Source organism: Schistocerca gregaria, chromosome 3 (genome assembly GCF_023897955.1).
Source record: "Schistocerca gregaria isolate iqSchGreg1 chromosome 3, iqSchGreg1.2, whole genome shotgun sequence".
In the NCBI taxonomy this organism is placed as follows: Eukaryota; Metazoa; Arthropoda; class Insecta; order Orthoptera; family Acrididae; genus Schistocerca; species Schistocerca gregaria.
In genome coordinates this window covers 311,936,527-311,952,802 of record NC_064922.1, presented here as the reverse complement: position 1 = coordinate 311,952,802, position 16,276 = coordinate 311,936,527, and the positions used below count along the sequence as shown (strand labels likewise).

General features: G+C 40.5%; 1 protein-coding gene across 1 annotated transcript in view; it reads right to left on the bottom strand.

Moving 5' to 3' along the window:
- Positions 1 to 2,472: 2,472 nt before the first annotated feature.
- Positions 2,473 to 16,276, bottom strand: part of LOC126354215 (bifunctional coenzyme A synthase) — a 124,840-nt gene continuing 111,036 nt past the window's right edge. The window contains exons 5-6 of the mRNA XM_050003682.1: positions 9,061 to 9,243; positions 2,473 to 3,656 (exon numbers count right to left, since the gene is read on the bottom strand). Of these exons, the coding sequence (XP_049859639.1) occupies positions 3,453 to 3,656; positions 9,061 to 9,243 (387 nt within the window). The 3' untranslated portion in view covers positions 2,473 to 3,452. The remainder of the gene's footprint in view (positions 3,657 to 9,060; positions 9,244 to 16,276) is intronic.

The window sequence follows — 16,276 nt, the reverse complement described above, 5'->3', positions numbered from 1 at the left end:
TCTATTTTCCTTCTGTAGTGTGGCTTTGTTTTTCTTTTCTGCTGTAGGCCTTAAGAGCCCGTTAATGCAATAAATGATTATGATGGTCTCTCTGTATGACACCTGAATAGGACAAACCACATACGACAATCCTCACAAAGACCCTCTGCAATATAAATTTTTGAGTGTAAATCTAGGTATCAATGTGAATACCATATTTTACAGATTATAAGAAGCACTTATTTCTTTGAAAAATTGTCCCCAAATACTCAAAATTAATACAAAAGTGTGCTGTGTTTGATTTAAAATGCCTGCCAGTCTTAAAAATGGCTATATATCCGATGCCACAAGTAACCATCTCTTTTTGAGAACATTGGATTCAACTTGCAGCAGGAGTGCACTGATGTGACGAACATGAGTTGCGGGGATTCACACACTTGCTAATACTGTCTCCTACTGCTCTGTCATAAACAAACTCCGAGTACTGTCTAGCCTATGATGTGCCATTGCAGCCTACAGCACCAGTGAACTTTAATTGAAAGTTACTTGTGTTATTGGTAACAGTAAATATTTGTTTGTAGCTACTTTTATAATGGGGGGCAGGGGGGGGGGGGGGGGGAAGGTCTTCATATGATGAGGGCTATAAATTTAAAGTAATAGCAGATGCAGAGGAACATGTAAAGAGAGCACCTCAGTGGCATTTTGGCCATCCACCAACAGAAAAAAACATTCGCAATTGGCAAGCTAGTAAAGAAGAACTGAAAAAATTGAAACTAAATGTGTAAATAGAGGACTGGATGCAAAATGGCCAAAATCAGAAGCTGACTTATATCAAAATGGATTCAAGGACACTGTCAAAGTGGCACTGGAATTAATACAAAAAGGATTCAAATACATGCTTGTAGGCTAGTGCTACAGTGGAACTTAACAGGCTTTAAGGTTGGAGTTGGAGGGTGCTACAGATTCATGGGCTTAGCACGCGAACTAAAATATCTCAGAGAATTCCACAGTAGTATGATGAGAAAATATTATCTTTGCATAGCTTTATTATTCAACACTGAGAGAAAACCAATGTGGAACTAAGCCAAATAGCGAATATGAACGAAACTAGCAAAACATCCAATGTGCCGAGTAACAGATGGTTTCCATGAAAGGGGCTAAAACTAACTATAAAAACAAGTGGACATGAAGAAATGCACTGGACTGTCGTTCTTTCATGTTGTGCTGACAGCAATAAACTTAATCCAATCCAATGATTATTTTCTGGCACAAAACAATGCCAAAAACTTCTGAAATACTGCCAGGTGGTGCTCACTTACAAGACAAGGGTTGGATGGGTAAGTTCTCTTCTTGTGTTAACAGTGTGTGTGAGAGAAGGAAATGTGCTTTATTGAAGCAGTGTTCTCTTCTTGTGCTAGATCAGTTTAATAGTCATTTGAAAAAGTCTGTGAAAGAGAACCTGAACCAGGGAAATACAGAGCTTTCTGTTATTCTGGGAGCATCTACACAACAATTGCAACCTCTATATGTCTCGATAAATAAACCACTTAAAGCGTATACGAGAGGAATGGAACAAATGAACGATAGATGAAACCCAACATGAATTCATGCTGAAGGGAGCTCAAAATGCCCTAAATCTAACAAGTGTGTCAGTGGACAAAATAGTTGTGGTCTAGAGAGAAAGAAGAAGTTTTTGTTAAATTTTTCAAGAAGTGAGACATAACTACCACACTCAACGGCAGTGAAGACCATCTTGTATATGAAGAGGACAATGATAATAATAATAAAGAAGAAGAAGAAGACAGCTCAGATAACAATTTTCTGAGATTTTGAAGGTCAGTTTGGTTTTAGGAACAAAGAATATTTTTTTTAAAGTCTGGCTTTGCAATCTAATAATAAAATTGGTAAAAATGTTATTTAAAAAAATTAGTTCAAAAATTGAAATGCACCTTGTAGTCCGTAAGGTCTTATAGTCAGTAAAATACAGTAGCCAGATGTTGAACAGTTCTTCATTTCAACAACTAGAACTTCACTGATGCTTTCAAACAGAATTCTTCATAATTATTTTAATTATAGCTGCACTATAAGGGAGACCTGTTCAAAAATATTTATCCCACTTGTTTAAGAAATTGGAAGTGAGAAAAAGTTAAGCTGACACACAAAATGATAGATGGAAGGAAGGAAGGAATGAAGATTAGGATTTAACAATGTGGTTATTAGAAAAGAAGCAGGCTCTGTTTACCTAAGCCAATCTCTCATATACTCCTGAAAGAGGAAATAATGGAAAACTTAAAACTGGATATAGTTTTGTGATTTGAACCATATCCTCCAGAACATGAGTCTAATGTCTAACATCTGTAAAAACTAAAATGATTTTCCTACTCCGAGTGCACTGCTTAACACTTTTAGACTCATTTACAGCATGAGTATATCATGTGTCCTAAACTGTGAGATAAAAAAAGTGTTTGCATAACAGCTGAAAAAGGATTAAAATTGTTTTATAACATGTATAAAATATTTATTTCTGTAACAGAAAAAATTTCACATGTTACAAATGATGATACAGTATTCACTGCAATGTTGACATGGTTCCGAAATAGTCACTGTATAAAAGATCCATTAAATGTATGTATCAGTTCTCAACAACAAAATAATAAGTACAAACATTTTCTGTGTGTTTTGTGTTAAAGTAGGCAATTTTCTTCAAATCTTAACAATTATGAACACTGGCATGCATATACATTGTACAATATAGCAACAATTGCAAAATACAATAAAGTTGTGCTCAATTAAAAATCTAGCTCAAGAAACACATAATCAACAATGAACATTCTTTGGTGACACTGATGTGGACTGTGTAAAATAGAATTTATACTGTACATAAATAAGTGATGCGGATATACCGAGAACCTTATAAATTGTAAAGACACTGCTATAGTAACAGGCTTAGAAGTTTATAACTTTATTAAAACAGTTCTGAAATGAAAAAATTGAATAAAAACCTCTTAAGTGATAGAGAAAGGAGACTTAACACAAAATAAGTTTCAGCATAAAACATTATATTTCTTATAAAAGTAAAAGGAAAATTCAGAGTGAATGGAATAGGGTTTTACATTGTATTGAATCTCCATATAACTGTAACTGACGTGGGAAAATTCCATGGCTACTTCATGCAATATCATGAAAAATAAATGTGTGGATCTGAGATCATTATGTACATATTTCCATTCACAAACATTCAAAACATATACAACACTGTTGCAAGGAGCATGTGAACCTCTAATAACTCCTTAACAAAGGAATGTTCCATCAAACTCAACTGGATGATAACTGCCACTATATAGCATGTCGCAAAAAATTGTTGTCTTGTAATAAGCTGCCTTCAACATACAATAAAAATCTATATTCATGAAATATTTGTGTACCCACATTCTAAGAAAAAATATCAAACCTACAGTGTTTTCTAATCTATTTCATTGTTTAGAGTCTCCATGCAGGAATTGTTGTAACTGAGTCCATGCTTTATTAACCTGAACCTGGGTAAATTCAGGACTCCATAATGTACAGAAAACAACGTTTGACTTTTCAACCAGTTCTGTGTTGGCTGGCTGGTTACCGAGCCTGGCCTTGGCATCAGATTCACTTAAATTATTGCGTGACTGCAATCTCTTCACAGACTGGAACAAGAAAAACAAAAGAATTATTTTATATGAATTAAACAAACCCTCTTTCACTTTCTGCATTTCAATATGCAGTTGAAATCAAACAATAGACTGTTCTAAATGGAATAAGAACATGAATTAAGGTATTTTGCTACAAACCACTTAAGAGAAGGTGTTGGGACTTTACCCTATATCTAAGTAACCTCCAGCAGTTTTACTTTTAAATGTGCTTGTCCACTGTCAATGTACACATAGACATATCATTAAATTTTCAGCTCTAAAGTGATCCCTAGTACCTAAATGCTCTCAGACTCTGAAGCCTTATGAACATAGTCTCATGGCAATAATAATTCGTAAAATGTTTTCAAGACAAATCTCATCTTTAAAAAATACATCAGCTTTTAACAGAGTTGTTCTCTATTATTATTATTATTATTATTATTATTATTATTATTATTAAGCAACTGACTATTGTATAGTGGCATTCAACATCCCACTGCTGGTCATTGCAATGACAGTGATGTCTTCATGCCAATGCTCGTCACATCTTAGCGAAAGTTTATTGTTAATGAAAGGCCAAATTTAGTTTTTAACAGCTGCTGCTGTTCTGTTTACATGTACATTTTACTGTTCTACATCCCTGAAGCTTCTTTGTCATGATGATTTCTATGGAACATAATGAATGAATTTAACTTGGGTATTTTGTATCAGTTTCCCGGCACACATCTCGCCAAGGTTGATTTTTATTTCAACAGTAGACACTGGAATATCTTTAACTTCACTGCAAGCCAACTTTTTCCACAATGAGTAGAAATTTTAGGAGGAATTTAAAGATGTAAATGTATTCTCTAATAGATTAGAAGAGCTTTGGTAGCAGCAAACAGCTTAGATAATAATTTTTTCAGACATTTTTATTTTTCTGTGGGTATAAAAACTGAAAGAAATACGTTTCAACTATTTTCTTCATTACAAACTCTTCAGTTTTAGAGGTGTGTTGCAGAGCCCTGAAGTTTTCTTTAAAACCTTTAGTAGCTTGATCAATTTAGGGCACATCCATCCAGCATCTGAGATGACTTTTGTTCTATATTCTATTGTATTTAGTATAACATGTTTCTGTACCATTTGGTAAGTATGAAAACATACATTTTTGATGATTTATGTGCTATGAAATTCAAAGGGCTTAGAGGATTATCACCATGGGCCACCAGTTAAGCAGATTCTTGCAAAATGCAGGTATCACTGCTTCACCAGTTCATGACTGAAAGCCTCATTATGATGGATCTTTGCTTTGAAATACATACAGAAGTAAGAACTGAAATACAGATAGTTGATGTACCTTTATTAATTGTGTTTTGAAACCCACACACACCAAAGCAACTATCCTGAACACATGGAGGCCACCTTGCTGTGTACACTGTTCAGATCTTCAAAGAATGTTGAATTAGGCAAACATAGCTAACGTAGGGTTGTTTCTTCAGCATTGTAGATTTGACAAGCAGTTCAGTTATGGTGTTTAACCAAACTGCAAAATGCTTTTTGCATTCTTCAGCTGCAGTTTGATCGGCTGATCATAATTCCTCTAACACCGCTTTCCAAATTCATTGACTAATGCCTGGATGTTCGCTTTTGTCTTTTGCCATCCCACCCTCATCTTGTAAGCATCGTGCTCTGCAGTTTTGCATAACTTATGAAGTGTTCAGCTAATTCAGAAAAAAATGTGTTCGAACATTTTCTTGTCATACCAGTCCACATATCTATGCTAACTGCCAAAGTCTTAACAGTTTCATTTTCTGCCTTTTGTGGAAGAGACATAATACTTCCGTTTTGGATTCAATCCACTATTGCTGAGATCTTATTCAAATTTTCAATATTTTTTTGTTCACTTATTGTACAACCTGAATTTGCAGTTATTTGGAGACGAAGTCTGAGAATTGTAACTATACACAGCATAGAGTGATTAGCTGATCATGGTCCACAATTTACAATTCAAAATTCCACTGGTCCACATCTTTAGCTGCGCTGCTCCCAACACCAATCTGGGACAATCATGTCATGCAGCTTCAGGACATATTTAGTAAGCAGAGGTGGAAACCAATTCTAACACCCCATCTACATCAAGTTTCTGAATTCCATGACAAGTTTTGAATCTGTGTAGCCAACTGTAAAAAAATGCATATTCATTTTCTGATAACATCAGGGCATCACGGACCTGTTTACCTTTTTCCGTAATTGAAGGCTCAGTCACAGGTTTTCCTTCAGACCTTTTGACACAGAACCACTCGTACAAAATTTCACCCAACTGATCTAGTTTGGGCTTTTTCAAAGTTTTTGTCATTCAATGCCTTTTACAGCAGCTGTCTGTGAGGCAAACATCTGAAGTTGACTATTATTATTATTATTATTATTATTATTATTATTATTATTATTATCATCATCATCATCATCATCATCAGATTATTGAAGCAGCAGCTTAATATTCTTCCATAATTTTATTTCTACTCTCATCTTTCTCATTCCAATTAATGATGCCAAACTTTTATTGGATTGTAAGCATAACATGTTTTTGTGTTTCACATTCACTCTGTTTTGAGGTGTGTTTCACTGAGAAAACATTCCCACAAAAATACAAAGCACCACTGTAATTGCAATACAGAATAGCACTATAATCATGATTAGAATAATAAAAAAAACCACACATTTTAACCTGTAGACAACTGGTGCAAGACAGAAGCTGTCTGTCAAGTGGCAAAAAATTGTTGATACTGCACGACTAAAAATTGTTGACCACAGACGAGTGGGACCAAATTCTGTCAAATGCATTCAAAATACTCAGTATGTATGAAGTTATTCTGGATTATTGAACATGCCCGTCTGTCAGGGACTTTTATTACATCGTAAAGTGAGGCAATTGCTTAGTGGTGCACAGGCGATAGCGATGAAAAAGAAAAGGACATAACTACATATGGTTACTAGTAAAGTTATAGTGAATTACACATGACATGTTTCTCATAGCAAAGCACATTAGTTGTGATATCTGTCATGGTTATTGTACCCTCTCTGAAACTACCTGCTACATCTCATTGAACATACTCACACCATAACTTATGACTAGCGACAGTTGTCAGCTGCACTTTGTGCGCAAATCACAGTTTAGATCACAGTAGTTCAAAAGAAAAATGTCTTTTGCGTGTGGTACATTAAATTTTTTAAATTTATCTCAGGCATGCAAGTGCATTTTGTCTTAGTTACAAGGTACCTACAGTGTGTGGCCTGAAATATAACACTATTTTTCATTTGTTATATGTTGAAAACAGTGACCGAAGGGAGAACAGCAAAACTTCCAACCAGTTTGCCACCTGACAGAAAGCTGTTTGGCTTAAAATTAATGAACTGGATGCTGATCTGTAAGGACTTGTGGATTTTATCATAAAAACCTCAATGAGCTGTTTTAAACCTGCAACTTATACATACAATCAATCTGTATGAGCAAACAAAAAAATCGTGTAATATTTCAAGACATCCACCGAAGATGACTTGTAACTGAGGTGAAATGCATCTGGGTGCACAAGATAAATAAAAAGCTAAGTGCAGCACATAAAGAAGGTGTTTTTGTTTTGAACTAATGTAATTTACATACAGCTCCCACAAAAATGGACAACACAAGAAACTTGTTAAATCACAGTTTGTTTACAAAAATGGACATGCATAAAATAGAACTCACTTTCTCCCAGACAGGAGCACTATTATTTATAATCAACAATGTCAATTATTGCAGATCATATTTCTATTACATTAATAATAAAGACCCAGAATCTTTCAGAAAATATAAGGTGAAAGAAATACATCTAGTTAGCCAGAATCCAACTTGCTATCTTTCCATTCACAGTTCATGATTCTGTTGACGTATTTACTCGAATCTAAGCCACACTCGAATACTGTATGTGATTCACAATTCATAAAAGTTCCTATTAGCAACCATCTCTTCTCACAGGTAGGAAAAAATTCAGAACGTAGAGTTGTCCATATTGACAAACATCTCAGTCTTGCCAGTCTGATTTTCGTAGTACATTTGAAGATAAACAATATGGAATTTGTATTTACTTCGTTGGATACTGTATGAAAATGCAGTGGTCGAAACTCGGGGAGGAGAAAAAAGGTCGCTTCCAACTTTTTTTTTTTAAATTTATTTACTGACGCAGACGATTTGGTGTCAATATTTATCTTTGTGCCTACAAAGCATGCCTGTGTAGCGCTACACATATTCGACAGCAGAAGTTAGTTGTCTCGGCACCCACAAACATTTTTCAGAACTTCCGCTTGCTTTGCACTCGATTCTAAGCCGCAGGCGGTTTTTTGGATTGCAAAAACTTGAAAAAAAGTGTGGCTTAGATCCGAGTAAATACGGTATGTTACAGCTTCAACACCCAGGCGTGCCTAATTAATGTGTTACACATTACACTACATTTAACACGCTTTTGCTAAATCATCAATGCACTGTAGCATTGAAATGGCATACTTCCACAGCACAAAATTTGTAACACAAAAGGATAAAATACAAGAAGCCTTTATCTACCGATATGTAGTTTCCTAGCATTTTATAACAACAAACCATCCCCAAAACAAGGCATTTTCGAGATATCCTCAATCAACTGGTGCTCAGAAACACTTGTATTCATAGCATGTAATAATATAAAAGCCACCAAATACTGAGTTCAGCTCCTTATGAAAATGAAATGTCGTGTGAGGAGAGCCTCCCGTCGGGTAGACTGCTCGCCTGGTGCAAGTCTTTCAATTTGACGCCACTTCGGTGACTTGTGTGTCGATGGGGATGAAATAATGATGATTAGGACAACACAACACCCAGTCCCTGAGCAGAGAAAATCTCCGACCCAGCCGAGAATCGAACCCGGGCCCTTAGGATTGACAGTCTGTCGCGCTGACCACTCAGCTACCGGGGGGCGGACAGCTCCTTATGACTTAATACAAAATGTTGTCTTCTACGTCTGCTTGTGACATAAAATCCACATTGCACCTCCATGCACAATTTCCTCCCAACGAGACAAAAATATGACTTGGCAGATTCTTTCTTTTACACTTTGCAATGTAATGTAATGTAATGTAACATGAATTTCAACACACTAAAATCACTTGACTTGAGCAGCTCTTCATCCATGTGTTAAGTGATGGTGGTCCCCCCTAAACAGGAATAAGTCATTTAATGTTGTCAGGGCAAAGAAAATACCCGGCAGAAGCTGATGTTTTTTAAATAATCTCATGTTGCTAAAAAGTATGAGAATACTTTTAAATCTATATTTAAAACAAGAAACACATCCAATAAAATTATATTTCGCTAAACTTTCAACTTTATTTAAGAAATTTCTGTTATATATATATATATATGGGTATTTAAGTGTGTTACCTCTTCAGGACTAATTAAACAAGTCCATACTTCATGACAATGTTTATCCCAATTGGCCTGTAAAAGAACCGCTGCTTCAACGATGATAACTTCTTTTCCAGCTCTGTACATTTCTTGAGCTCTTTCTTTAACAACAGTGAGCATAGCAGGCCACAACAGTTCATTCAATGATTGTAATTTTTCCTGTGAAACATTAAATTTAAATTCAGAACTAAGAATGTGATAAATACAATGAAAGACAAAATGTATAAAATGAAATACCATATAACCATAACTATTATGTGGTGCACTGGATAATTGCAAACATTTTCTCCAAAGCTGTTCTCTAACTGATATAAAAATGTGTAAGCTCTTTGTGCACTCCTTAACTTGAGTTAATTTCGTTGTATAGTTTTCCGCATGGAAAATGCTTTTCCCCAGCCATGTCAGTTTAAATACCCTTTCAAGGTTTCCCTTAATTATAAAGGCAGACTAATTGTGTAACCATATCAGTGACACAAAACTGACCACAGTCAGTATTGTTAACTTTCTATGAATTTAATGTAAATGTTAATCTGAGGCCAATTTTCCAAAATCAAAATAGGAGTTTTCATCTATTTTCACCAGTAAAACAGTTATTATCATAAAAAAATTAAATGAATGTGGACAAAAAAGGTACAAAAACTGAAAGCAAATCAAAATAAGCCATACTTCATGCTCAGCTCATCAGAAACAACCTAATGGATGAACTACTACATCTATTTCTACATATATACTCTGGAAGCCACCACACAGTGCATGAAGGTGGGTACCTCATACCGCTATCAGCTGTTCCCTTTCCTGTTTCATTTGCAAATGGAAGGTGGGAAAAACAACTGCGTGTACACTTCTGCCCACCCTCCATGAACCACAGACCTTGCTCGTGGTGGGGTGGCTTGCTTGCGTCAGCAATACAGACAGCTATACCGCAGGTGTAGCCACCACAGTATCTGAAGTGGCAACAGTCTGGACAATTGACTGAACTGGCCTTTTAACTTAAACCAAAATGACACTGCACTGGTACTGTGAATGGCTGAAGCAATGGGAAACTACAGACCTAATTTTTCCCTGAGGGCATGCAGCTCTACTGTTTGGTTAAATAATGATGGCATCTTCTTGGGTAAAATATTCTAGAGATAAAATAGTCCCCCATTCCATCACCGGACGGGAACTACTCGGGAGGATGCAGTCATCAGGAAAAACAAAACTGGTATTCAATAGGTTGGTGCATGGAATGTGATCCTTAATTGCACGGGTAGGTCAGAAAATTTAAAAAGGTAAATGGACAAGTAGAAGTTACATATAGTCGGAATTGGTGAAGTTTGGTAGGAGGAGGAACAAGGCTTCCAGTCAGTTGAATACAGGGTTATAAATAATAAAATCGAATAGTGTCCAGGAGTAGGTTTAATAATGAATAAGAAAATAGGAGTGCGGATAAGCTGCTACAAACAACATAGTGAATGCATTATTGTAGCCAAGATAAACATGAAGCTAACACCCACCACAGGTTGGATGGATGAAAAGAGGAGGAAAGGGGCCAAACTACAAGGTCATCAGTACCTTGTTCCGAATAAAAGAATGCCACAAGTGTGAGAATAAAACAAACAAGACTGACAACTCAAAACGAAATGAAAGGAAAAATCACAAGAAAGATGAAGAGCAACAAACGTGTAAATGGACAAAAGGGGACAAGAAAACCACAGAACGCAAGAAACGGGATGAAGAGATTAAAACAACAAAGCAGATTACCATGGCTGGCTGATCATGAGAATAAAAAAGGTGAAGCCAGCCACTCTGCAAAACATTAAAACCTCCACCCAAGAAGCATTAAGGTGGAGGACACGGAGGGACAAAGGACATGCACTAAAACTTAGATCAAATGATAAAACCCACCCTCATCAATAAAGCGTAAAACTGAATTGGGCACTGTCAGGTAAAATTAGTAGCAATGAGTCCGGTACCCCAAGATTTCGTCGCTGGGCAGTCAAAGTGGGACAGTGCACCAGAGTACGGACCACTGTCAGACAGGTGCCGCACCGACACTCAGGCGGGTCTTCACGGTGCAGGAGGTAACCGTGGGTTGCCCAAGCGTGGCCAATGCGGAGCCGGCAGAGGACAACTGATTCCCTGCGAGAGACCTGCATGTGAGTCTTCCACACAATCGTAGTCTACTTAATGAGTGACAGTTTTTTGTGTGTACTATTATGCCATTCCGTCTCCCAAAGCGAAAAAATCCTACAGCGTAAGTCTGAATGCAGGTCCGGTTCAGAGATGCCCATCCCTAGCAGCAGTTTCTGCATAGCCTGGTTGGCCAGCTTGTTGGCAAGTTCATTGCCTGGGATGCTGACGTGTCCTGGGGTCCACATAAACACCACTGAATGACGGAACCGGTAAAGGGAATAGACGGACTCCTGGATGGATGCTACCAAAGGATGGTGAGGGCAGCACTAGTCAATAGCTTGTAGGTTGTTCAAGGAGTTAGTACACAGAGGGAATGATTCCCCGAGGCATCAATGGATATACCGAAGTGCACAAGAGTGGCCACCAGCTCTGCAGTGAAAACACTGCAGCCATCGGGTAAGGAATGCTGTTCAAAATGGCCTTCGTGTATGTAGGTGAAGCCAACATGACCATCAGCCATCGAGCCATTGGTGAAAAACCACTTCAGAGCCCCGGAACACGCCAAGAATCTAGAGGAAGTGACAGCAGAGAGCAGCGTGAGCAACTGAGTCCTTAGGGTCATGTGATAGGTCCAGATGATTCTGCCGCTGAGGTGTACACCGTAGAGGTGTATGCGGACGGATCTGGATGGGAGGTGGTAAAGGGGAGGACTCCAGTTCAGACAGAAGGGATCGAATGCGAACTGCAATAGTTAGCCCTGACCTGGGCTGCCGATGTGGGAGATGAAATGCCACGGGTGGAGAAAGGAGACGGAAATTCCGATGTTCAGGAGAACTACAAATGTGTGCCATGTAACTGGCAAACAGTTGTGCACGTTGGTTCTGCATTGGAGGGATTCTGGCCTCCGCCAGGACACTGGTCACCGGACTCGTTCTAAAAGCTCCCGTCGCTAGGCAATCGGCTCAGTGCTGCACTCCATCGAGTACTCGCAATGCTGAGGGCACCACCGAACCATAAACCTGACTCCTATAGTCAAGGTGGGATTGAACAAGGGCTTTGTAGAGCTGCAGCAGAGAACAGCAATCTGCACCCCAGTTGGTGCTGCTCAAGCAGCGGAGGGCATTGAGGTGCTGCTAGCTCTTCCGCTTAATCTGACGAAGGTGAAGTAGCCAAGTCAATCAGGCATTGAAAACCAGTCCTAAGAATCGATATGTCTCCATTACAGTGAGTGGATCATCATGAAGATAAAGTTCTGGTTCCGGATGAACAGTACGTCGTCAAGAGAAATGCACGAAACATGACTTAGCAGGCGAAAACTGGAAGCCGTGGACGAGAGCCCATGACTGCACCTTGAGGATAGCTCCCTGTAGGCACCGCTCAGCAACACCAGTACTGGTGGAGCAGTACAAAATGCACAAGTCACCAGCAAACACACAGTGTGAGATGGATGCCCTACAGCTGCTGCTAGAAGTTAATGGCCACTAAAAATTGTAACACAATCACTACATAGCCCTGCGAGACCCCATTCTCCTGGATATGGGGGAACTATGGGAGGTACCAACTTGCACACGGAAAGTACGGAGCAACAGGAAACACTGGCCAATAATTGGGAGCAGACCTCGGACACCTCACCTGTATAATGTGTCAAGGATATGATGTTGCCAGGTGGTGTCATACACTTTGATTAGATAAAAAAAAGATGACAACCAGGTGCTGGCTGTTCGGATGGCACACTCGAGGGACACAAGAAACCTCCCTGACATGGAACCAGTAGGCCATGTGGCTCCAGGACCCAACCTAACCACCGACACACCATATATTCCAGCAGTTCACAAACAACGTTGGTGAGGCTGATAGCTATCAACATTGAGCAGGTTTTTACCGGGTGTGAGCACTAGAATGATGGTCCCCTCCCGCCATTGCAATAGAAGAATGCCATCACACCACATCTGGTTTAAGATGACGAGGAGATGGCGCTTGTAGTCAGATGAGAGATGTTTAATCATCTGACCGTGGATACGATCCAGCCCAAGAGCTGTGTAGGGGCAACGTGCAAGTGTGCTGAGAAGCTCCCACTCCGTATATGGGGTGTTATACGGTTCACTGTGGCGTGTAGTGAATGAGAGGACTTTCCTTTCCATACGCCGTTTGAGGGTGCGAAAGGCTGGGGGGGTAGTGCTCTGATGCAGAGGCTTGAGCATAGTGCTCAGCAAAGTGCTTGGCAATTGCGTTTGTGTCGGTACATAGCACGCCATTGATGGTAATGCCAGGGACACCTGCTGGGTCTGATATTTGTCCAGACTTGGGAAGGTGACGTATGGCACCCAATGGTTGACCCGTACCTCTCCAAACATTCCTGATTCCGCAGTTTTATAAGCTAACGTACATGGACACGCTACTTCTGGTGACCACCAAGGGACTGTCTTTCGCCGAGGGCACCCTAAAGAGCGAGGGCTCGCATTTCTGCTGCAGAAACGTGGTGGTAGTCACCTGCTCAACCATCACACCGACATTACCATGCGAGGGATAGTCAACAGTGACATCTGAGGTGAAAGTTTCCCAGTCTGCCTTGTTTAAAACCCATCTGTTCAGGCGTCTGGGGCAGTGAAAGGAAGATGGGGAAGTGGTCACCACCACACAGGTTGCCATGTGCTCTCCAGTGGATAGATGGTAAAAATCCTATGCTGCAAATTGATAAATCAATGGCCGAATAACTACCAATGAGTGACACTGACATGTATGGCGGTCCCAGTATTTACGACGCAGAGGTCAAACTGAGACAGTAAAGTTTTGACATCTCTGCCTAAACCAGTAAGCACAGTGTCACCCCACAAGGGGTTATGGGCATTAAAATCTCCCAAAAGTAGGAAACGTTTAGGGAGTTGATCAATCAGTGCAGCTAATGCATTCAGGGGTACTGCACCATCTGGGGGAAGATATTTGTTTCAGACAGTTATTTCCTATGTCGTCGGTATTCCGATAGCCACAACTTCAAAAGGGGTTTGAAGGGGCACAGTTTCACTAAAGACTGAGTATAGGACATGAACACAAACTCCACCTGACTCTTGATTATAGTCCCTACGATTCCTGTAATATTCCTTGTAGCCGTGGAGAGCAGGGATTTGTATTGCCAGGAAACAGGTTTCCTGGAGGGCAACGCAGATAGCAGGTGTAAAGCAGCTTAACAGCTGCTGTAGCTCAGCCAGGTGGTAGAAAAACCACCACAATTACACAGGAGGATGACATCACTGTGAGGCTGGGAAGGCATGGAACATTCAATGAGGCAGTTTACGCCTCAGGGTCACCTGCTGTGACCGATTTTTTACCTGAGCGGTCTATATTCGTTGTGTCTGAGGGTCCGGCAAGCTCCAGGTCCTCAGAGGATGACAAACTCTCGACACCATCCTCAGACGCAGAGGTTGTAGGTAGCAGTGGTGTGGGTGCCACTGTAAGTTCCTTGTTCTTGAGGGTTTTCTTTTTAGATTTCTTGCACTATTCCTTGGGTTTCGCTGGCTGGGAGGACATCACTGGATCAATGCCCAGGACTGAGGATGAGTGTGAAGCCTTATGACCAGCTGCTTTTGGGCTCTTGAGCTGGGTGTCATCTTTCCCACTAGCATAAACCTGGGAAGGGAGTCACCCAACGGACCCCATCCTAGCTATAGGAGGTGGGGGGAGGGGTTTGCTCCTGAGTCATAGCTACAGGATGTAGACACTCAAATTTCCTCTTAGCCTCAGTGTAGGCCAGTCGGCCCAGGGTCTTTTATTCTATGATTTTCCTCTCTTTCTTCAAAATCCTGCAGTCTGGTGAGCAAGGCGAATGACGCTCTCTGTAGTTGACACAGATTGGAGGTGGGGCACATCGAGTATTGGGATGCAATGGACATCTACAATCTCGACAGGTGGAGCTGAAAGTACAGAGGGATGACATATAGCCAAATTTCCAGCACTTAAAGCACCACATCGGGGGAGGGATGTATCGATTGATGTCATAGCAGTAGACAATGTGTCATCCTCGAAGGCCAAGATGAAGGCACCGGTGGCTTCGGACCCTAATGGACGCGCCAGACGAAATGAACACCTTGCCGCTCTAAATTGGCGCACAGTTCATTGGCAGACTGCAAAAGAAGGTCCCTGTGGAATATAATACCCTGGACCATATTTAAGCTCCTACAAGGTGTGATGTTAACAGAAACATCCCCCAACTTGCCATAAGCGAATAATGACTGTGACTGGGCAGAGGATGCTGTTTTTATCAAAACTGATCCAGAGTTCATTTTGGATGAGCCATACATCTCCCCAAACTTGTCCTCCAAATGCGCCACAAAAAACTGATGATTCATGGACATGAAAATTTCCCCATCACCTCTCATAATACGAGGTACCAGGACAAATAAGCTTCACTGCCATCCTTAGTCTGGCGTTCCTCCCATGGTGTGGCCAGGGAGGGGAATGACTTGGGGCCATATTTCTTAGCATTGAAGTTAGACTTTGCCTGCTCAGAGACTGCTGATGATGGACCACCAGCAAGAGATGATAAGACTACGCTTCATCGTGTGTCATCTGCCCCGGTGCCACCCACTCCGACTAGGGGCCCACCCCATGGGTGCCAGCTAGCCGCAGCAAAGGCCACCTGGCAGGATGGCCACTGCTGGGAGTCCCGATGCCCCAGGTTGACTGGTATCTACTCCTTTGCATACGCGGGGAGTGAACAGTGCAGGCATCAGCAGAGCAATCCCTGTGTTGTCAGGGGGCTGCAACCAACAGCGTACATGGTGGCTCCACCACAAGAGATTGACTTCAGTGCCAGATACGGAGGTGCAAATAAGTCCATGGTCATCGTCGGCATAGAAAGCGACACTGCATAGTGCTTGGTGAAAAATGCACCCAAGAAAATGTCCTCACCAAAGAGATGGAGAATGGGCGCGACTGCAATGCAATGATGAAAAAGTGGACTAAAGATCTCAACGCACGATGAACATGATGCACCACGTAAGACGTACTCTTCCCCAATTGGCTCGCTTTTTGGGAAAATTTTGAAAACAGAGGGCAAAGCCTGCAGGGGACCATCACAAAG